Below are 24072 nucleotides of genomic sequence, written 5' to 3' on the forward strand. Positions count from 1 at the left end.
ACATGACCCAGAAGCTGTACGCCGGCTCCCTCGGCCACTAAAGCGAGATGAGCACCGCAACCCCAGAGTCGGTCACGACTGGACCTAATGGTCAGGGGTCCCTTTACCTTTACGGCACTCTGTGTGTGGCTGCCTCTGAAAAGTATTTGCAAACTTCAGCTGGTGCAAAATGCAGCAGTGAAGGCAAGGTGAGTCTAAGACATCTAGCTGTCTAAGGCAAAAGATAAACGGTGCCGCAACACATCACACCACTCCAGGCTGCGCAATAGAGGAATCGACAGGAACCATTTCCTGCACAGCTGTAATGCTGCCAATAGCAAAACATGCAATCTAGATGGGTTAAAACACACACATTCAATTCACCAAGGTTTCTTCAACCGGGCAACAGACACGAGTGCAAACCCAAAAAGGTGAGTGGCAAGGCCACATGGAGCATGGCTAGAGGCATGTGCAAGGGAAACAACCGCTGCACTGACGGAAACTTAGGTTACAAAAAATATCCTGTGCTAAGGAGGAACACCAAAATGTACGCAAAACGGGATGGCTTACTTGATCCAGGTCATGAGTCCGACTGTGTCAGGGTCATAAAACTCCTGCAGTTCTGAAAGTTCTGCCATTATCCTAGGAAAAAACTAAAAGGAAGCACCAAGGCTATGAACTGTGGGAAAACAAATTACAAAACTTTAAATAATGCAGGAGAGCAGATTAAAAGCCACCTTTCTAGCTTTACTATCAAATTGCAGCAGCATCAATGCTCAAGAGCCCTTTGCTACACCATTAGGCTAGCTTCCATCAGAGTGGACAGAAATTGAATCCATTTTATTCTTCATAATGCATTAGTAAAAGAAAAATGGAATCCCTTTGACTCAAATACTCCCAACAAAATTATCCACAATTTATTAATAAAATGTTTGGTTAATATAAAGTGTTCGTTTTTCTTAGGAGTTCCTCATCACCGGGCTAGATTCATTTTTATTTCTATTTATTTACTTCAGCAAACCAACCAAGCCTGCATTTGAGACTCACAGTGCTACCTAGTGGCCATACACTTTTGCTGCTGCCATTTTAGCTGTGGATTTCTGGCCAAGGAGATATGTTGGGAAAGCCTATCTCAAAACACAGCAATATATGGAGAATTTGGAGAACTGCATGAGCATGAAAATGAACTACCTGCTCACCCTTGTCAAGTCCCCTTCAACCAATACTCCAACTGCATAATGCTGACTGCTGTTAGTAATAATGGGAGCGTCATATTATCTTACCTCTTTCCACAAGCTGAAGCCTATGATAGCTGGAACTGCCATACTCAGGATAAGAGCCTGAAATATCAATCAGACACACCATAAAAGATTTGCTCTTTTAAGTCCTCAACTATGCAAGCACAGATACCTTCTTATCACTACAGTTCACTCATTGGGACTGCAGTAATATACACACATTTGCAGGGAGGGAAGTCACATTGGATTCAATGGGACTTACCTTGAGTAGGCGTGTACAGGATTGCACTGAAAAGTTCTAAATACTACCGTTGTACCTCGGTCTACGAACAGCCCTGTTAACAAACTATTCAGTGAATGAACTCCGCAAAACTGGAAGTAGGTGTTCCGGTTAGCGAACTTTGCCCCGGAAGGCAAATGGAAGGCGAACGGTGGAAGGGCACCGGCAGCGGGAGGCCTCAGTAGGGAAAGTGCGCCTCGGTTTAAGAATCCTTTGGTGGAAGAACGGACTTCCGGAATGAATTACCGTATTTTTCGCACGATTGGACGCACTGGACCATAGGACGCGCCTAGTTTTTTCGGGGGGGAAATAAAGGAAAAAAATTTTCCCTTTATTTCCCCCCCAAAAGCAGGTCAGGGAAACCGAACCAGGTCGAGGAACAGCGGGATAGTGGCGCTGCGCCTCCCTGCTGTCCCCCGAGCTTGTGGGGCTGGCTGATGTCTGCCTAGCGCGCGGGGCGCTCTGCTTCAGGGCGCCCCACCTGCCGGGCGGCAGGCTGCTATCCGCAGCTTGGGGAGCCTTGCGGGGAACTGCTGCAGGGCTCCCCACGCTGCGGATGTATGCCTGGCGTGAGGGGCGCTCTGCTTTAGGGCGCCCCACCCGCCGGGCGGCAGGCTGCTATCCGCAGCTTGGGGAGCCTTGCGGGGAACTCCTGCAAGGCTCTCCACGCAGCGGATGTGTTCCTGAAGTGCCGGGCGCTCTGCTTTCAGGGCGCCCGACGCGCCGGGAAGCAGGCTGCTATCCGCAGCTTGGGGAGCCTTGCGGGGAACTGCTGCAGGGCTCCCCAAGCTGCGGATGTATGCCTGGCGCGAGGGGCGCTCTGCTTCAGGGCGCCCCACCCGCCGGGCGGCAGGCTGCTATCCGCAGCGTGGGGAGCCTTGCGGGGAGCTCCTGCAAGGGTCCCCACGCTGCGGGTGTGTTCCCGAAGCGCCGGGAGCTCTGCTTTCAGGGCGCCCGACGCTCCGGGAAGCAGGCTGCTATCCGCAGCCTAGACACGGCTAGCGGAGCGCTAATCCCGAAGCTTGGGGCGTGCGGAGCTCAGCGCGCCCCAGGCTTCTGGGCGCCGGCAAGGTCTCCGCTAGCCGTCGCGGGGCTCTCCCAGGGCTAGCGGAGACCTTGCCGGCACCCAGAAGCTTGGGGCGCGCTGAGCTCCGCACGCCCCAAGCTTCTGGATTAGCGCAGTGGTCCGCTAGCCCTGGGAGAGCCGGGCGACGTTGCGGGGCTCTCCCAGGGCTAGCGGAGACCTTGCCGGCACCCAGAAGCTTGGGGCGCGCTGAGCTCCGCACGCCCCAAGCTTCTGGATTAGCGCAGTGGTCCGCTAGCCCTGGGAGAGCCGGGCGACGTCGCGGGGCTCTCCCAGGGCTAGCGGAGACCTTGCCGGCACCCAGAAGCTTGGGGCGCGCTGAGCTCCGCACGCCCCAAGCTTCTGGATTAGCGCAGTGGTCCGCTAGCCCTGGGAGAGCCGGGCGACGTCGCGGGGCTCTCCCAGGGCTAGCGGAGACCTTGCCGGCACCCAGAAGCTTGGGGCGCGCTGAGCTCCGCACGCCCCAAGCTTCTGGATTAGCGCAGTGGTCCGCTAGCCCTGGGAGAGCCGTGCGACGTCGCGGGGCTCTCCCAGGGCTAGCGGAGACCTTGCCGGCACCCAGAAGCTTGGGGCGCGCTGAGCTCCGCACGCCCCAAGCTTCGGGATTAATGCAGCGCTCCGCTAGCAGTGGGAGAGCTGGGTCTCCCACTCCTAGCGGATAGCTTCCTGAAGCCTGGAGAGCGAGAGGGGTCAGTGCGCACCGACCCCTCTCGCTCTCCAGGCTTCAGCGAAAGCCTGCATTCGCTCCATAGGACGCACACACATTTTCCCTTGCTTTTTAGGAGGGAAAAAGTGCGTCCTATGGTGCGAAAAATACGGTAAGTTCGTAAACCGAGGTACCACTGTACTGTTGGTTAATCAGCTTAACAAAGCAATCCTATACTTACATTATGCCAGGACCAGAGATAATTGTCATGGAACAGGCACTGTAGCCAGTGTGCAGGGTTCCTGATCATTGGGAACAACTGAAAGCAGATTCTGCTGCACATGCTTATCATTCCCCTTCAGGCTTTCTCCCCCATGCAGTGGGGGAAAGGTTGCAGGTGGAGATGGCATGCACACAGCTCCTCCATGGATACAATTACCTAGAACTAGGAACTCACCAGCAAAATAGGATGCACAGCCTTCAGTCGGAGCCACCTGAATAGAGTCATCCAGAGCTCTGGAGAGCAGACACCGAACGCAGCAATCATGCAAACATAGGGAGTCCACACGTACTTCATTCTAGAAAACCACCACGCAAATCCATAAAGAGATGAGTTGCTACATACTTTGTTCAAGGGAGATTGCAACAGCATCCAATCCCACTACCATCTCCGAGTGCCTTCGCGAAAAGCTTTGTAAACATCTAGAACTCAAGAAGACACCGTCGAAGACTGCAAAGAAACTTACAGCAATTTCTCTGCGTCCTCCAACAAACTACTTCTGTGTGGGCTTTCTTTAGACTCAAACCCATTTCTAAGCCTGTTTGAGGCATCCAAAATAGGCATTTGAAGCTGCTTTCATAGAATGGTACTTTCAGAGGGTGCAGGAGTACATAATGGTCCTCGCAGACCCATAAGAATCCTATTCAATCATGCAATGCGAGGTTGTCTGAGGGGTCTTCTTGCCTCTGTTTCCTAAGGTGCAGATAGCCCTATTCTGCAGTTAAAATCTGATTCTGCAGCTGAAGCCCATTTTGATCCAAGCACATATATTTGTCTGAAAGAGTTCCTCCATCCCCACCCAGAAAGAAACGAAAGCAGGTTAAGAGTAATTCCTTGCCACTTCCAGGGAAAACAAACCTAGGCAAACTCACCCTTCCATCATCATTGCAAGCAATCCCAGCGAAAGTGTGTGAAGTACATGGTACACAACCTCTGGCCTTTCTCCAATCCTCCCGCCCTCAAGCTTTGCTGTGTCATTGACTGGTTCACCACTGCAGCATGTGGAAGACAAAGAAAAACCACAGAGTCCGTTGACAACTAAGCAGTCCATATCAAGCCCCAAGATGGGGCTCTTCCTTATGCTCATCTGTCAGAAGTAAGCTTGCATTAAATCACACCCTGCAAGTTGAAGTTAACTTTTTTTTTTAGCAAGAACACGATCTGCAAAGATTTGGCAGAGCGTCATACCTATGGAGCAAAGCAGCCCACAACTGTTAAGTCTTGCCCCATGGAGCAGATCCCGAGACTGAAAGTCCCTCCTCTCAAGGGTTTTCCCCAAGCAATCAATCAGACACTGTGCCTGCATGAAGCCAACCTCTCCTCCGCCCTTTTTATACCTCTTCTGGCTCTGGGAGACTGTCGCAGCAGGAGGGGGAGACACCTGTAACTCTTCACCAACCTGTCAGGCTGCCAGAAAAGCCCCTCCATCTTTCGTCCGCCGTTGTAAGCGGAACCAGGCACATTGCTTGCAGTAATTAACTTTTTTGCTCAGTAACCAAGGAGTCAGCACACAGTACACTCATCAGATAAGCACGTCAGTCGCAGAAGCTAAAGTTCTGTTCTCTCTCCCCTTTATTTATACTTCCCTCATTGCATTTTTACGCTGCGACTCACCTTAATTGTTCTAGCCTTTTCTCAATCCTTAATTCCTGCACTGAGAGTTGGGGGGGAGGAGCTGAACTAGGACTGTATTGCAGAGAAAACACAGTCCCTGCTCCTTCTCTATCCATGTCTGTGGCTACCTCAAGCCTCTCCCCTTCACCCTCATTCTCTGCTGATGATTTCTCCCTGTCCCACAAGTCTGAAACCTGGTTCAAAGTCCCCTTCCCCCTCAGGTACCTCCTGGTCTACTGGCTGCCATTACATGCAGCAACTAACACGTAAGGTCATAAACAAGCTACGGACCATGCGGTTGAGAACAGAGAGAAGTTACCTTACCTAATTCTCCTGAAGGTGGCCTGGCCAACAGACACGAGGCAAATGATTAGCACTAAAATGTAGAAAGGCAATAGTGAGGACTGAGTGAGTCGCAGAAAGAAGTCTTGGGATGGTGTCTGAAGGGACTCTTGACAAAGCAGCCAGTTGATTGTGAAGTTCCTATAAATTGCAAAAGGGGGGGAGGCAGTCATGAACTTAGCCAGTCAGTATAAGCCCTATCAATTGCATTTTCTAATATAGGTAATCACCCAGTTGCTGGATAAGACTTGTCTGCTCCAGCACTTTGCTCCCACAGTGGCCAATCAGATGTCTATGGGAAGCCCAGAAGCAAGGGCAGTGCTGCTTTCTAGGCAGAATGGCTCCGCTGGTGCTTTTGCACCACGCAAATCTTATCTGGTGCTCCTGCCACTGTGCCTGCCTCCCCTTCTCCCTCCCAGTTAAGTGGCAGCAGCAACAGGTATGTAGAGCCATACTGCCTCTGATCCTGGAGGTGGCAGACAGCAGCTACGTTGGCCTTATCCTTCATATGCTCTTCTAAACACCTGTTAAAGCTGTTCACCAAATTGCTGGCGTTCACCAAATCCTGTGGCAGTGAACTCCATAGCTTATTGTGTTGTGTGAAAAAGCACTTCCTTCTGTTTGGAACAGCTATCGTTCAACTCCATTGGATTACCCCAGCTTCTAGTATCCTGAGAGGAAGAAAAAACTCTATCCACTTTCTCCAAGTGCCACACAGAATTTTACGCACCTCTATCATGTCCCCGTCCCCTTGCTTTTTTTAAAAAAAAAAGCTACAGAGCTCCAAATGCTGTAACCTTTCCAGTTTCTCCAGCCCATTTTGACTGCCTTTTTCTGCACTTTTTAAAGCTCTAGAATATCTCTTTAGAAGTGCAACAACCAGAACAGTATACAGTTTTCCAAATGTGGTTGCATTACAGTATCAGCAGCTTTATTTTCAAATGATTCCCAACACTGAATTTGTCTTTCACAACAGCTGCACATTGGGCTGGCATTTTCATCAACCTTCCCTAAGATACTGAAAATCAAATAATAACAAGTACTCCCCCCGTCTCAGTGTGTAAAGCTCTGGTAGTGATCCTGGACAGCTGCCACTGGGTTAGAGCTGATAAGATTCTCAAACAGACGCTATGCTCTCCTCCAGTGATCATAATGTACAACTCCTTGCATTTTACAAAATATCACTTCAGACTTACTTAGTAATGTTTAAACCCAATTTTACTTCAAGCACTTTCATTAAATGTTCATTTTCTTTATGGGGAATAAAAGTCTGCAAAACAAACAGAAAGGAAATTGTGTGTTAGCACCACACTTTTGAGACAGATCGTTGCTACATCTGACAAACATTTGCAACCGCGAGAGATAAACAATCTTTCAGTTAGCAGCATCACATTTTCTACTGGAAGATTAAAAAAAAGAAAAAAACTTAGACATGTTGAGAGTTTCAAAAGATGGGTTAAGAAAAAGAAAAAGCACAGCAGGAAGAGGAATTTCGAGATTATTATTATTTCCCTTGGCAACTAACATCCAAAAACAAATGCTTTCATTATCCTGTACGATTAATTAAAAAATAATAATAATAAATCTTACCTTCACTACAAAATTCAAAGTCACTGTTATTGTGAATACCAAATAAAAGTAAATGACTTTCAGCATCCTTGAAAGAAGCGTCCCCTTTTTTGTATTCATCTAAAAAACAGACAAGAAAGTATTAACTTTATAGTAGTAGTAGTAGTAGAAGAAGAAGAAGAAGAGGAGGAGGAGGAGGAGGAAGAAGAAGAAGAAGAAGAAGGGGGGTTTGGACTTGATATCCCGCTTTATCACTACCCTAAGGAGTCTTAAAGTGGCTAACAATCTCCTTTCCCTTCCTCCCCCACAACAAACACTCTGTGAGGTGAGTGGGGCTGAGAGACTTCAGAGAAGTGTGACTAGCCCAAGGTCACCCAGAAGCTGCATGTGGAGGAGCGGAGACGCGAACCCGGTTCACCAGATTACGAGTCTACTGCTCTTAACCACTACACCACACTGGCTCTTATAGAGGAGGGAGACAGGGAACATCAGGCCTGTGGGTCAAATGGAGCCCTCCAGGCCTCTCAGAACCCACTCAGGCCACGTCCACCCCCTACTTCCCAAAACACGGCCCTCGCCTGCCCTTCTCCACTCTCTCCTCAAGCGCTTCTGCCTGAGTGGAATGTGTCCCTGACCCTGCTTGCCTGCACAGAGAGATGTGTCGTGTTACAGAACACTCTGCCCTTTTCATGGCTGGGATGCATCCTACTTAGGTTGCTCCGCCCACTTTTGCCTCAGACTCCACCCACTTTGGGCCTTTCATGTCCCACATGCAGAGATGTCAGGAGTTAGAAGAAACAAGGGTTGCTCAGTAGTGCCAGGCCTAATGACCACAGCAACTCTTCTGAAGGTCCCTGCCTTCCGACGGCTGCCTAAGTCTCCTCCTTTCCCGGGTCTTTCCCAAGCCATCTGAGACTACGCCGGCATGCCTGCCTTTGCTCCTTTCACTTCATACCTCTCCTGGTTCTGTGAAACCAAGGGGGAGGGGAGCTTGTCGCAGCTGGAGGTAGAAACATCCTGGCTTCTTCACCAGCCTGAAACATCTCCACCTCTTGGCCTCTTGCTTCTGATTCTGGACTTCTCTCTGCCACAAGCTCTTGCTGCTCACTAAATCCTGTTACCTCTTCAGGTTCTGACACTTCCTTCTCCCAGTCTGCTCCCTCTTCTCCCTCTGACCACTCATTGCTGTCCCAAAACCAATCCCTGGGCTCTGGGCTTTCTCCCTTGGGGGTTCCCCAGTTGGTTGCTCCCACCATTCCACTGTATCCAGCCCGTCCATGACAAAGAGACCATGGAAGGTTGTCCATGGTGGAACACAGACCTCAGGTTTAAAAAGATTCACTACCTCTGCTAGAGAGAGAGAGAGAGAGAGAGAGAGAGAGAGAAACAGCAGTACAGTCAGAGGTAAAACCACCAAATGATTTCCCAGTTATTACCTGGAGGTATTTTGCCAGCAGCACTGCTGCGACAAGGCTGAGGAGTGGAGACACTAACAGAGCTGGATTCTCAAACTGTAACATGTATCCCAGAAAGAGAGAAAACAGGTAGACCTTATACACTTCGTGTACCTGCGGAAGGGAAGAGCAAAAAGGTATTGACCCTTAAAGCAACAGGCAATCACGGCTGCAAGAAACAAACGTCCTCTATATTTAAACTTTTTCTGCCAGCCTTTTATCTGTGCCTGTTAGCAGAATGAACAGTTCACGGGTTTAGAAGGCAGACAAAAGAGCCGCAGGCTAGCAATTAAACTGGTATTAAAATTCGTAAGTTTCAAGTGCCAAAATACCTTCTCTGTCTGCGTGAAACCCACAGTGTCCAACAAGAAGAGAGAGACAGCCTGGACAAACAGCAGATAGTGACTGTACTCCCACATCATCATGAACGTGTAGGTTGAAGCACTCACCAACAGGTAGCAAAACCTCTGGGGGAATTGAAAGGGAAGTCATCTTAATCACCGTGTACTTATTTTCATACAAAGCAAGATTGGAAAAAATATATAGTAACAGTAACTGGCATTCCATCTTAAAACGTACAATTCTCTTGAATGCATTTTTATTCTGAATATGATAGTAGAAAGAGGAAGAGGCCTTAACAGTTCTGCAAAATGAATTTTTTTATTTTTATTTTGGTCCGTTACATTTTATCTTAGGCAAAACCATCTCATTTTTTAAAAGCAGGGTTGGGGCCCCCTTTCCAGCCAAAAGGCTGCATTTGCCTCTGGGCAATTTCCCGTGGGCCACATGGTAGCGCTGGATTGGGCCAGGGGAGTGGGCGGAGCAATTCATTTAAATTTAAACCTTCGTATCGTATGAACAGGGACGCGGGTGGTGCTGTGGGTTAAACCACAGAGCCTAGGTCTTGCCGATCAGAAGGTTGGCAGTTTGAATCCCCGCGACGGGGTGAGCTCCCGTTGCTCGGTCCCTGCTCCTGCCAACCTAGCAGTTTGAAAGCACATCAAAAGTGCAAGTAAATAAATAGGTACTGCTCCGGTGGGAAGGTAAACGGCGTTTCCGTGCGCTGCTCTGGTTCGCCAGAAGAGGCTTAGTCATGCTGGGCATGTGACCCGAAAGCTGTACGCCGGCTCCCTCGGCCAATAAAGCGAGATGAGCGCAGCAACCCCAGAGTCGGCCACAACTGGACCTAATGGTCAGCGGTCCCTTTACCTTTACCTTTATGGTATGAACGCTCCTCTCTTATCCTCCATCCACGGAAATAATAATGCGTTATCGGGGTTTAAGGACACATGCCAGCCAGGCAAAAGTACTCCAGATGTGAAGGAATGCCAGTAGAAAGTGTGTTTATGGAGGGGGTGGTGGTCAGGGGAGAGTTCAGAGGGCCAAACACAGAAGCTTGCAGGGCCACATTCAGCCCCTGGTCCTAAATGGTTTATTGGATCAAGGTTCTCAAATTTGATCAGCCTATTTATACTATTATATTTTGACTGAAAACATTTTCATCTTACCTCAGCAGAAGGATTTATGTTGTTCTTTAAATAGCCAGTAAGAGCTGCTACTTGACAAGCAAAATATGGCAATGCCCAATTTTCTCTTGATGGGATAGAATAGTCTATTTTTGTGGTATCTGCCCTGGAAAACATACAGGGACAACCCATTAAAATATACAGGTTACTTTAGAACATAAATATAGGCTTGACTATTGCTCTTGACAGAAACAACGTAACAGCAATAAAGCCTTAAGCAGTTTTGGAAGGGAAGTTCTAAAAAATCCCCTGTGGTCAATGTAAATGTCCCTGCAAATCTGGAGAGGTAGAATCGATAACTGGTGTTCTTACATATTGCTCCTTCTATCGTGATATGCATGATTTTCGTTGACCCATTTTAAACTGAAATTCCCAGGGCGACTGGATGCATTTCATGCTATTTTACTCCTTTCTGATAAGAACACATCCATCTCTTCCAGGATGGCTCAATATTGTGCTGCTGCGTGTAAAACTCTCCAGAGACTAATTTTAGCAAATTGATAATTTTGTTCTCTGCGCCGGGCATTTTATAGTACGACACTCATGGCTCTATTTTGTTTTTATTGTAATGGTTCTCTGTTTTGTTTTGTTTGGTATTCCTTCATATATTCATTTGTATGACTTTTTTCTGAATATTAGTCACTGACCATAATGAAGAGCCTTGGAGTTTTTAGTGATTAGAACTTTTGGGGGACTGATCATTAATAGCCTTGCTATTTAATTCTAGATGTCATTTTTCACCCTAACCCAACCTGGTGCCCTCTAGATTACAACACATATTGGGTCCAGGCAGCATGACCATTAGGCCTGAATGGAGCTGCAGGCCAAAAGACCTAGTTGGGAAAGACTGCCTTCTACAAATAGAAGCATACTCTAATGAAAGCAAGGACAATGAGCTTTTACAATAACATTTCGATTTCTAAATTTTAAACAGCAATACTGCAAAAGCAATGGTCTATGCAATGGGTTCTTTCCCTCTCAGATGTATATATTTGATTTTACAAACAACAAAACAGCACAAAGTATAGCCACAAATCGGAGCATAAACTACATATAGAAGAATTAAATACCTTGCCCAGTCATAACGGCATATGGAAACCAACAAGCTCCATCAAGAATCCATATGCCTATAACCTCTCCACAGAGAATTTCGTACGATGGGCTTCAGGACACTTTCCAGACATTTAAAGCCCAACATGCAAATGTAACCAACAAAAACCACAGGACAAAAAGTATGGGGTGTGTGTGTGTGTGAAATAGAAAGACCATAACCAATTATTATTCACATGATCCATTTCCCGCTCTTATAATATTTCCAGTTAGAGAATGAACCTTTCCTGGCAGTGTTATACATCAGCAACTAGAAACTTTCATAAAAGTTCCCTTTGGAAATAGCGTAGAAGGGGAAAGGAAAAGAAAGAATTAGGAATACAGTTGCTTGTTCAGTTCAAGGCAGGGAAAGAACAGCAAATTACGGGGTGGGGTGGGGTGGGTAGTAAAGATTTGCTTTACCTGTTAATAATGAACCAGACGACAGTCAGCATCCCTGCCAGCCAAGTCCCACTCATTAGCCAGCTGGTTACGAACAACGCAGTCACATAGATCCCCTGCAGTCCAAATACTATACCAATGTAAAAATATACTGGCTCAATAACCTCCTGAAAATTAAAGACATAAATATTTTCAAACACGCAATACTAGCAGCTGAGTTACAACAATAAAGCACCGTTTGAAAATCACAAATGGAAAGAGAAGACCATGAAGCTGATGGGCTGGAAGATAATAACCGGGGGTGAGGGGGAGTAGCAGCGGCACCTTATTGTTGCCACAAAACACGAACCCCTTTATAGAGCAAAGGCAAAGGCTATTTGCATGGGTCATTGAGAACCCTCACAGCAGTAAATTACAGCCATGCAGCTTTCAGCTTTTCAAAATATAAGATATGGACTTCCTTACACTCCTCAAACTACTCTTAGGGGTGCTTCCATTAACTGAGACCCCACCCCCAGGTCTCAACTAAAGGACTGAGGGGGTTGCACTTTCTCTGTGCGCCCAGAGAACCCTCAGTGCACAGTGTAGCAGTCCTCCGACAGCTCACCACATATCCGTTGAGCGTCTGGATGCACAAATAATGCTCTGGAGGAAAACAAGCTGCTTGCTTTTAGGGCAGCACACTTCCCAACTACTTATCCCCCAGGACTGTAAAGAAACAAGAGGGGGGGGCAAAGCATACTTCACTGCCAGATGCTTGGTATAAGAGGCTGGCGATCAATTCTGGATACAACGTCATTTGCCGCACGACATTCATGGTCTTCAGAGAGAGCGTCCTGTTGTCGTGGGTTAATTGATTAACGCCTGAGAATGAGATTTGGGTGGGAGGAAGGGAAGCCAGCATTATATATGCAATTTCTCAAGATCAACAAAAGGAAGAGTTCTGCCATGTTTGGTTTCTGCAACTTGGGCCCTGTTCAGGAGTCATGCCTAAGAATGGAACATTTACATGAGTTGAGACCAGGCCAACTATCTCGCCCCCCCAATGCCCTTGCATGAGCAGCCCCACCCTTCCCGCACTGAGTAGGAAGGTCCAAAGGGTATTCGGCTGAGCAGGCTCTGAAGGCTCCTTGCAATTGGGACCACAGATGGCACAGTATTCTCAGTTATTGGGAGGCTTCTAAGAATGATCAGTTGAATGCAGACCTTCCTGCCGAACAAGAGAAGATTGGAGGTGGATGGAATAGATGGAACACCATAGGCAGGACTGATATGTGCCTGCAAAATCCGCTGCTTGCGTTGCCATTCCCTAAATGCTTGAACAGGACTACTGCGGAGGCTACTTGCAAAGGCGTAGGGCATCTCCATGGGGTGAAATATAGGAATAGCCTTTAGGATTTCAGGGATATTGTGCTTTGTGAAAAGCTGCTAGATGCCATCGCATAACATAACAAGCAAGGTTAGACAGATGTATTAGAGAGCATCTACATCCATTTGCTTGGGAGGCTAGTAACTCCCTTCCAGAACTAGTCCTGCTACAAAGCCTGCATTTGCCTGTTGATGAATTTGATAGGCAGCCTCTGGCTTTGCCACTATGCAGTGAACACTGCAGCTCCTTGGACGACACAGTGTGCAAGCTTCATTATGCCAGCCCTGAAATCTAGCTCTTTATTTACAATTCATTAGCAGCGCAGGCCCTGCTCTACTCTACAGCTAGCAGCTTAATCCAGGGAAAAGAGCTTTTGACGGTGGAGTGAAGTTCTGTGGCTCACAGGGGATTCTCAGCTGTCTCCCGTAGGGGAACAGATCAGGTCCATAGTTCTCCTTTGCCTGACCACTGGGTTAGGGTTTCCAGACCACTAGGCCTAATAAGATTAGAAATACATTATCCCAGAGAACAAGGGATATAACACACAAGTGGAAGCTTTGATGAACCAAATTTGCGTTGATAAGAAGATGTGCAAACGGAGTTACATAAGCCTGTGCAACAGCTTTGTGGAGTCTGATAGCTTACACGCTTTCTCTCCTCCATCCCAAGAAGCTACTCAGTACTATCTTTTCTGATTTTGTCTCACTTGCTATTTAGTAAATGTATGTGTCTTACCTCTTTTAAAGGAGGGAGCTCTTAATAAGTCTTTGTAAAATGAGTAGTAAATGGCACCATCACCCTGAAATGTGATTTCTCGTTCAAGCTCCTAGAAAACCAAAATCAAAAAACCAAAATCATATTCTCATTTTATATTCATTTGCCTGGATGACACAACCATCCAATGAGAAAGGATACATCTTTAATAAATCATGGGGGAAGTTCGACTGGGGTGTCATTTCCATTCATTAATAATAAACCTAACAGCAATAATGGGTGATATTCAACTAAGCCATACTCACAGCAAACTGAGTGCAGACAAGTCCAACGATTTCAGTGGGTCTGCTCTATTGATGAATGTTGGATATCACCCAATAATAGTTATAAGATTTATTGAGCTATTTGTCAATGAACTTCCATGAGTGGCTCACTACAAAATGTTAACAAGATTTAAAAGCCAACAGTAAAACACAGCAAAAGAACAAAAAACACCTCCTCCTTGCACAGAGGCTGTGAAAAATATTTCAATGGAAAAGACCTGGGGCAGCATAAAACTCCAGTTGCAGCTTCTGGCAATTGCAACAGCACACTTGTTCACCACAATAATGGGAATTAATCTGGAGTATCTATGAGCTATAAAGAGCTGCCTTTATGTTCTTTCAGAATGACAGCCTAACTAGATTGATACTGGTACTCCATCTGGTAGCAGCCCTTTTCAAGTAGAAAAAGGTGTCTGTACCCACCCGTCCTAGTAAGCAAGATGTTTTATCACACTTCAAGTTCAGACCAGCCCAATAAAGGGTGCAGAGAAGGGGGGAAAGGGGACATGGCCTGGGGGAAGTTATGAGGGCCAGACAGAAAGGCTGAGAGGGCCACATTCAGCCCAAGGTCTAGAGGCTCCTCTCTTCTGAATAAGGTAAAGATAGAGCGTTTTCCATATTGTTTGTAATTATGATTCTATTTCCTTACCGGCCTGCCAGAGAACCAGAATTTGCGCTCATGGTATGTCGAAAGGTACATGGCATACATCATTCCGCTTATGACTGCTGCAAGACAGCCGAAGAAAAGCTTTGCGAAACGTGGAATGAAGACATCTGTAAAGGAATGCTAGAAACGTCACATGAAGCCACCAGGAAGCTCTAGGTCTTGAGCACAAATAACAAAGCTTTCAAGGCCAAACCAATGGTCCCCCTAATCCCGTATTCTTTTATCAGCCAGTTCCAGTGACCTGATCAAGAGTTTCCAACAACACACAGAAGCTACAGGCCGCTGTGTGGATAGTGCCATGATATACATTAGTCATTATATATAGTGCAATCTGGAATTTCCTGTTGCTGTTTTTCCTATCTAGCTTCCTGAGGAGTGTGTCCTAGTCTAAGCCTTCCAATGCCATGACCTTCCCCTCTTTGGGGGATGAGGACTTGGAGGAAGAATTGAAGGAAGAACAGAGAACTGTTCACAGGGGCGAGACACACTGGTTTCCCATTCCCCAGAATCTCCAGCACAGAAGGAGTCCATTCTGTCAACAGACTCTGTGGCCTGAGGAAGTCACATCATCACCCTCCAACTCTACGGACTCCAGTTTAGATGCTCCATCAGAACCACCATTTCCACCACTCTGTAAGCTGCTGAAATGGGCAGAAGAACGTTAACCAGGAAAGCTTCTCTCACTGAAGACAGAGCTTGCCACCCAGACTGAACTGGAGCATTATTTAAGGGGAAACTGCAGTTCTCGGAGTTCTTTAGGGAAAAGCATAAACTGAATCCGTTTCTAGCTACTGTACATTTCTCACGTAGATGGCCCATCAGCAGTACGGCTGTAGGCAAAGGAAGCGATGCACAAACGTGACTGCTTTGCAAAAGAGTAACTGTGACACCAGCATGAACTGCAGAGTCAACTGCTAAGACAGCCTAGCCTTTTGCTTGGCAGTCGTTCCATGGAGAAGAGACAAAATGGTCCACACTAGCAATAGTTGACTGCTAGCCCAAAACTAGCAGTCAATTACTGGAAATCAAATATCATTTACTAGTTTAAGAGGTTAGATCATATGTGTTTTCCCTGCTGGTCTCACGTGGTGCAACAGAAGAATTGCAAAGTGAATTTGTAACACGGAGAAAATCTTAACCCATATACATGATTTTACAATGAAAGAAGCAGAGCGCCACGTTAAAAAAAAAGGCACAACTTACATCTTGGAGATTTTTTTGACTTTTTCGTTTCCTCGTCGTTTTCTTCAGGAGCTTTTCCTTCAGCTTCTGTACTGTTCGGCTTCTTTCTCTGCTTCAGATCTGCAGCTCCTGACAACAGAGCCAGAAGTTATTATTGGGCTGCAATCCTACAAATAGACATTCTCTCTCTTATCTGGGAACAAGTCCCATGGAACTCAGTGGGACTTCTTCCAAAAAGGATTGTGCCTCATTAGGTTTTCTAATTAGGTGTGGTGCCCATATATTAGCATAATGCTGAACAATGGCAAGTGTCAGCCCAGTGAACTGTCTGTGCTCAGGGTATTCAAAGGGCAGCCTTCCTACATAAGGAGCCAGCCCACCCACCTTGCATCTCACTGACATCAACAGAAGGCTGGCTGGCATTTTAATAGTAATAATAAATTTTATTTATACCCCACCCTCCCCAGCCAGAGCCGGGCTCAGGGCAGCCAACACCAATAAAATCACAGTAACAACATAATAGGGGGGAAAGAGAGGGGGGAAGAAAGGGGAGGGGAAACCAATTTAAAATACAGGTTAAAATGCAATTTAAAATGCAGCCTCATAAATCATAAGGGGAGGGAAACATGGGTCAGACTGAGTCCAAACCAAAGGCCAGGCAGAACAGCTCTGTCTTGCAGGCCCTGCGGAAAGATGTCAAGTCCTGCAGGACCCTAGTCTCTTGTGACAGAGCGTTCCACCACGGTGGGGCCAGAGCTGAAAAGGCCCTGGCGCTAGTTGAAACTAATCTAACCTCCTTGAGGCTCGGGACCTCCAAAGTGTTGTTATTTGTGGACCTTAAGGTCCTCCGCAGGGCATACCAGGAGAGGCGGTCCCATAGGTACGTGGGTCCTAGGCCGCATTTTCAGTTTTAGTGCCCATGTTGTGGAACTCCCTAACATGGGAGGCCCAAGTGGACCGCTTTCCATAGCACTGAAGAGCACAAAGGAACAATCCCGTTAATAAACAAATTGCAAAATAACAAATAATAGGTATCATAAGGCAAGTGCAGAGCGAGGGCAGTTGCAGGCAGATGTTTTAATCCTTCTCCCGCTGTGCCAATTTTCCTCTGCCAATTACTATCGCTTCCTTGGCTGATTTTAACCTGTTTTTAATTCATCCAGATTCCAAGGCCAGAAATTAAGTACATGGGGAGGGAAAGGGGGGAGGGAATTGGCAGGAGAGTCTTCAGACACAAGACTTCTGCCCACTGACACTCCTACAAACTCCCACCAACACATTCACAAGAAAAAGTATTTTAAAAGAACTGGGTTTTTTTTGGGAGGGGACCCTAAATTGGGGAGAATTCCCAAAAAGGGCCCAACGAGGACTGAACATGCTCAGTAGACCAGTGTTTCCCAACCGGTGTTCCGCGGCACACTAGTGTGCCGCCGGACGTTGCCTAGTGTGCCGTGGGAGGGAGGCGGGCGAGTCGGGCTAATCCTCCGACGAGCTCCACCTCCAGACCCATTGCTCAAATCCTTTAACCCAGGAGGGCGGGGAGGGGGGGGAGAAAGAGAAAAAAGAAAGGGTGGGAAAAAAGAAGGGGAAGAGAAAATATTTTTTTTAAAAAAGGAAAGAGAGGGAAAAAAGCGAGGGATGGAGGAAGGGGAATAAACAGAAGGGGAGGACAATGAAGAGGGGCGGGGCTTGGCAGGCAGCAGATAACTGGGGAGGGGGGCGCGGCTGGCGGCGGCTCAAGGCAGGAAGGGAGGAGCTGCCTCGCGGAGAGTCTTGGGCTGCAGAGATTTCCCGTTCAGGAGCACGGGAGGCCACGCCGTGGATGGGAATCTCCTCCTCCTCCTCCTCCTCCAGGAGAGAGGGTGGTCCGCCCCACCGAGTCGGGCGTGCTCAAGCGTGGGAGCCTATAGTTAGAGCTCAGCTCCTTTTCTTGCCTTCCCCGCCCCCCCACGGAGCACATGTTCCTCGCCCCCCCAACCCCCGCATGTAGAATAGAAGCCCTCCAGCCTCCACGGTGCACAAACTCTCCCCTCTGCAACGAAGCGCTTTGTTGCATATCTTTGGTGAGGTTTTTAGGCAGTCTTGGTGCACCTTAAATCAGCGCTAATTGCGCCTGGACGCAGTATTTACTTCCGAGTAGGCCTCCTCCCCCCCCCCGGTAGCACCTGACGTTGCTATTCGTATCATCAGGTTTGTTTGTTGATAATTTAATTGTTTTAAAAGCATCGTGCTAAAGAGCTCTCTCCCACCCCCAGACCCTTGGGCAAAACAGAAACACACACATACACAAAAACAGAGATTGAGCCCTGCAGGTTTTATGAAATGAATGGATTCTGAATGCCTGTTTCAGTGGCTTGTCCGCCTTAGGCTGCTGGGCCAGACACCTGTTACACGGTGCAGTCCGTAAGCTGTGAGCGCTGCTACCTGCCGCCGAGACCACGTAACGACAGTCTTGAAAGACCTACATTGGCTCCCAGTACCTTTCCGAGCACAATTCAAAGTGTTGGTGCTGACCTTTAAAGCCCTAAGCGGTTTCGGTCCAGTATACCTGAAGTAGCGTCTCCGCCACCATCGTTCAGCCCAGACACTGAGATCCAGTGCCAAGGGCTTTCTGGCAATTCCCTCACTGTGAAAAGTGAGGTTACAGGGAACCAGGCAGAGGGCCTTCTCAGTAGTGGCGCCCGCCCTGTGGAATGCCCTCCCATCAGACATCAAAGAGATAACCATTACCTTCTATGCTGTTACTATTTTTTTATTTTTTTTTACATAAGTAAAAAGTGACCTTTCCCCATCTGGCATGGTGGTGTGCCTCGAGATTTTTTTCATGAAACAAGTGTGCCTTTGCCCAAAAAAGGTTGGGAAACACTGCAGTAGACACTGACTGTTGTTGGGGAGGGGGACTGAAAATCAAGGCAGGGGGGGTGAAATGGCCAGAACCCAGAACAGCTCCCCACTACAACATTTTCTTACAGATTCTACTTGTGATCTCCTATGAGAAGACCTCCTGCAAATACCTGTGTGTCAGAGAGAGACTCTTAGCTAAGTAGAGATGAATATTCCAGAGTGTATCTGTACTGGAACACTTTTAAACTATTTTTATATGTGAAGCTGTTTTTTAGTTATTTTTACACTTTTCTGGTTTCACCATTGTATCTATTTTCTTTGTTTTATCATTGTGCCTTTTTTGTTGTAAACTGCCCTGGGACCTTGTGGTAAAGGGCAGATAAGTAATCTATTTTAAAAAAAGGTACAGCTTTGAACACTACAGCTCTATACCACTGGTTATTTTACCACACACAGACAAGACTATGCAAATTAACGTTTTTTCACACAGTGGAGCTTCAAAACCTTATTTATAACAGGAAGGTCTAAATAAAAAGCATTAAAACACCCACACAGAGGAAGTCAGCTAAATGACGTATATGTTGATTTTACAGACTGCTGAACTGTGACCAAAACACACAAGCAAACTGCTTCTGTTTAGTTTCCTGCTGCTTTAAAAACAAGGAAATTATTGTTTTCACTCCTGAATATATTTTACCAAGGTGAAAGGGAAAGTTGAGCAAGGTTAAGTGCTAAAAATAGGTCTAGAATTTTCCATTCTGACACATAATTAGGATGGTTAGCATTTCAAAGGACCCCCATTATGGGGTCAGGGGAGGGGACTAGAAGCTATTAACCAGAAGCTACAATACCTAAGGGACACGGGTGGTGCTGTGGGTTAAACCACAGAGCCTAGGACTTGCCGATCAGAAGATCGGCCCCGTGATGGGGTGAGCTCCCATTGCTCGGTCCCTGCTCCTGCCAACCTAGCAGTTCAAAAGCACGTCAAAATACAAGTAGATAAATAGGTACCACTCCGGCGGGAAGGTAAAGGGCGTTTCCATGCGCTGCTTTGGTTCACCAGAAGCTGCTTAGTCATGCTGGCCACATGACCCAGAAGCTGTATGCCGGTTCCCTTGGCCAATAAAGCGAGGTGAGCACCGCAACCCCCGAGTCGGTCACGACTGGACCTAATGGTCAGGGGTCCCTTTACCTTTACCTTTACAATAGCTAAATGGAATCTCCACATCTCCAGGGGTGAAACACTTCTGAATACCAGATCCTTGGAAAAAACAAGGTCTTCCAAGAAGCACCTGGCTATTCATTGCTGCAACCAGGATACAAGGCCCCATCCTCACTATACATTTAAAGCAGTATCATATTAATTTAAACAATCATGGCTTCCCCCAAAGAATCATGGGAAATGTAATTTGTTAAGGGTGCTGAGAGTTCTTAAAAGAAGGTAAAGAGACCCCTGACCATAGGTCCAGTCGTGACCGACTCTGGGTTTGCGGCGCTCATCTCGCTTTATTGGCTGAGGGAGCTGGCGTTTGTCCGCATACAGCTTCCAGGTCATGTGGCCAGCATGACTAAGCCGCTTCTGGCGGACCAGAGCAGCGCACAGAAACGCCGTATACCTTCCCACTGGAGTGGTACCTATTTATCTACTTGCACTTTGACGTGCTTTCGAACCGCTAGGTTGGCAGGAGCAGGGACTGAGCAATGGGAGCTCACCCCATCGCAGGGCCGACCTTCTGATCGGCAAGTCCTAGGCTCTGTGGTTTAACCCACAGCGCCACCTGCGTCCCTGTTGAGAGTTCTTAGGAGATCCCTATTCCCATCACAGAGCTAAGATTCCCAAAGCGGTTTAACAATCAACCCCAGGGAACTCTGGGAATAGTTAGCTCTCTAAGGGGAACAGTAGTTACTAAAGTTTCTCAGCACCCTTTAAAAAAACTACAGTTCCCAGGATTCTTTGGGGGAAGCCATGACTGTTTAAAGCGGTATGATACTGCTTTACATGTATGGATGGGGCCGCAAGACTCTGTGGGTCTTGGCCAAATTCAGCAGGACTCTTCATGCGTTCTTATGAAACAAGTTTGTCAGGCTCATGAAGCCCAATAAACGTTACAAACCTCTTTCCACAGAGAAGATAAAAATCTCACTCATCTGCAATCACTAAGAACAATCTAGATAAACTCAGTCAGCATTGTAGTCCCTTATCCAGAATTTTTGAGATTTTCAGAGATGCAAATGACATTCTGAATTCTGAGCTGGTCTGTCCAGATATTTAGGATATCTAAAATACTATATACTGATCTTTGAAGGTAAACACATTCACAATACCAAACAAACCTGATATGAGCAGCACTATGTTGTGCAACAAAGCCAAGAATGTTGTGATGTGATAAGATCATATCTAAAGCAACATGTTAAGTTTCCTTTCAAAAATAAGTATCTGTAAAGGAGATAAGGAGATTGTCCAAGGGTGCAAAAACAACAGTTGCTTAAGGTCACTGTCCCGCCCCACTTAATCCTTTTCCAGGTTGGGGAGGGTGAGTAACAGAAATGGAAGGTGGAAGAGGGCAGATGGTTTATGACTGCAGGTGTGTATGATGGTCGATACAGACTGGGGAACAGGGCACATTAAACATATTGCAAAATGAGATACAAGCAATATGTCAATGAAAAATACACCAGTTTGCAATGACGGCAATAATAAATAAAATTTTCTCTTGGTGCCAATTGCTCAACTACCTTAAAACAAGCATGATATAACCAAGCCAGTGCTTCAAGGATAACAGTGTTAGGGTAACAGGCCACCACTAGTCTTTTTTCTTTAATGCACGCTCATTTGGAGGATGCTTGCAAAGTGCATAGACTTTAACTGCTCAGGTAGGTTTAGCTTATTAGACAAAAGTTAACATTTGACTGAGCACATGTACTGCATCTGAGTTTTTTATATTGCAAAGACCACTGTTGTATTTGAGCCACATGGAAAACTCTCATCATCTATACGTATGTTGAACCTGTCACCCAGAAGTATGTTCCACAAAATTATTATAACTTTAAGACAGTATGCTTCAAAGAATGAAAAAAAAACTTAATAATATTATATCTAGGTCATGTAGCTTAGACAAAATTCTGTTCATCTAATTGAAGGAAAGGGAAAAGAAAGATAACAGTAAGCCAAATACAGTGGTACCTCAGTCCATGAACAGCCCTGTTCACGAACTATTCGGAAAACAAACTCTGCAAAACCGGAAGAAAGTGTTCCGATTAGCGAGCTTTGCCTCAGAAGCCGAACGGTGGAAGGGCACTGGCAGCAGGAGGCCTCAGTAGGGAAAGCAAGCCTAGGTTTAAGAACGCTTTGGTTTAAGAATGGACTTCTGGAACGGATTAAGTTCGTAAACCATGGTAAAGGTAAAGGGACCCCTGACCGTTAGGTCCAGTCGCGGACGACTCTGGGGTTGCGGCACTCATCTCACTTTACTGGCCGAGGGAGCCGGCGTACTGCTTCCGGGTCATGTGGCCAGCATAACTAAGCCGCTTCTGGCGAACCAGAACAGCGCACTGAAACGCCCTTTACCTTCCTGCCAGAGCGGTACTATCTATCTACTTGCACTTTGACGTGCTTTCAAACTGCTAGGTCGGCAGGAGCTGGGACCAAGCAACGGGTACCATTGTATAAAAATCTGGTGGTGTGTTAAATGAAAGTTTCTGTTTTTACATTAGTTTATAGAATTGTCCTTATGGATATGAGTGTGGTTAAATATTGTGAGATTATTTGGGGCACATATTTTTAGGTAGAGATGTCACATGATACTTAAGACATACACAAGCACTTTAGTAACTCCCAGGCTGGGGTACTACAATGCACTCTACATTGAACTGTCATTGAAAACTGTTCAGAAACTTCAGTTAATTCAAAATGTGGTTATCAGCCATTGAGAGCACAGTACAACCATGCTAGGAGATCTGGCACTGGCTTCCAATTGGCTTCCTGACACAATGCAAAGCACCAGTTTCAACCTTTAAACCAGGGGAACCGATTTCAGTCCGAGGCCCACATTCTCCTCTGGGTGTAAATTTGACCTTTGTAAGGTAGGGTAGTTTCCACATATGCTCACAACCCCTCTCTATCCTCCACACAGGCAAGCAAGAGTTCAAGGACACATCCCAACCTGGCAAAAACTCTTTAAGGAAGGTGCAAAGCAGGGCTGGTTAACAGTGTGGCCAGGGTGGGTGTGCAGCCTGCAGGGAGTCCTGAGAGCCAGGCATGAAGGGTCCCTGGCCAGCCATTTCGGTCCCAGGCCAGAGATTTTCTAACCCCGCTTTAAACCTAACTCAAAACACCCTTGGTCCAAGGGGGTCTGGGAGAGCTCAGAGTCCTATCTTTGCCAGAAGCTAAAGAGCAGGACTTCTCTTTCATCAATAGATCTGGCAGGCCATCTCGCTTCTGTTTCACAAGGTTGGGGCAACAATATTTTTGTTGCAACAACCGCTGGAGATGGAAAGGCAAGATCTTGCTGAGCTGACATATGTCTTTCTTTCTTTCAAACAAGAACCAGATAGAGGGCTGTTAATATAATTTTGTCTCACTCCTTCAAATGTCTATACCTGCCAACTTTGGTACAAGATATGTTGTTTATTTGTGCATTTAATACAATCTTGCTTAAACCTTGTTTCATCGGAAGCCACCCTGAGGGTCCCATCAAACCATACCGGCGGTTTAGACTTTTCAAAACTTTACAAAGGCACGGAAGATGGAAGCAAACGAGTACGAAAGCCCATTAAAACAAACATGGGTTTTACCTCCTCACACAGAAAGCTCTTCCGTGTAGGAAGTCGCACAAGAATCCCATATAACGCAGGGAGCACCATAACCATCACACACCCCTGTTGGGCGCCTGCAGATTTCGCTTTCCCCCCAAGTGCTTCCTGTCCAGAGAACTCCTTAACAGGCAAAGCACATTCCTTGAAAAAACCAACCGCTTACTTTTGTCACCTGCATTTCGAAAAACCTGGTTTTACCTGTGTCACAATTGTTTGCAGAAACTGAGAAGCCAAAAGAGAAAGGGAGAAAAAAAAAATCCACATACACACTCACTTGTACAGGGACGAAGGGGAGCTAAATGCCCACCTGGTGGTCCTCGCGTTCCTAACTCCGTCCCCACGACCCCTTCGGCTTCCCAGTGCCCACATTCCTTCTTGCATTTCAGTGAGCCCGACACACATCCACGCCCCTCCTAATCTGAACCCGCAGCGCCTTCCTCCAGCCCGGCCGCGGACCCCCCGCAGCCGCAGGGCGAGAGGGGTGGGTGGGGGGCCTGGGAAGGAGAAAGGGAAGCGCGCGCCCACCTTCCTTCTCCATCTCCAGCCGCCGCCGCCGCGAACGAGCCCCCGGAGGTGTGGAGCCGGCCTCTCCGGAGATCAGGGGCCGGCCGGGGTCTCCCGTTCCTTCTTTCCCCCGCGCCCGGCCGCACTCGAG

At 47.0% G+C, this 24072-nt stretch overlaps 1 protein-coding gene across 1 annotated transcript in view; it reads right to left on the bottom strand.

Moving 5' to 3' along the window:
- Nucleotides 1-24072, bottom strand: part of DPY19L4 (dpy-19 like 4) — a 55360-nt gene that overhangs the window by 4991 nt on the left and 26297 nt on the right. The window contains exons 2-16 of the mRNA XM_081919716.1: nucleotides 15780-15887; nucleotides 14559-14683; nucleotides 13608-13698; nucleotides 12246-12367; nucleotides 11525-11670; nucleotides 9995-10118; nucleotides 8819-8953; nucleotides 8469-8600; nucleotides 7054-7152; nucleotides 6660-6733; nucleotides 5446-5604; nucleotides 4380-4499; nucleotides 3685-3805; nucleotides 1263-1319; nucleotides 550-632 (exon numbers count right to left, since the gene is read on the bottom strand). Of these exons, the coding sequence (XP_081775842.1) occupies nucleotides 550-632; nucleotides 1263-1319; nucleotides 3685-3805; nucleotides 4380-4499; nucleotides 5446-5604; nucleotides 6660-6733; nucleotides 7054-7152; nucleotides 8469-8600; nucleotides 8819-8953; nucleotides 9995-10118; nucleotides 11525-11670; nucleotides 12246-12367; nucleotides 13608-13698; nucleotides 14559-14683; nucleotides 15780-15887 (1696 nt within the window). The remainder of the gene's footprint in view (nucleotides 1-549; nucleotides 633-1262; nucleotides 1320-3684; nucleotides 3806-4379; nucleotides 4500-5445; nucleotides 5605-6659; nucleotides 6734-7053; nucleotides 7153-8468; nucleotides 8601-8818; nucleotides 8954-9994; nucleotides 10119-11524; nucleotides 11671-12245; nucleotides 12368-13607; nucleotides 13699-14558; nucleotides 14684-15779; nucleotides 15888-24072) is intronic.

This window comes from Podarcis melisellensis (genome assembly GCF_964234715.1).
Source record: "Podarcis melisellensis genome assembly, chromosome: 7".
Lineage (NCBI taxonomy): Eukaryota > Metazoa > Chordata > Lepidosauria > Squamata > Lacertidae > Podarcis > Podarcis melisellensis.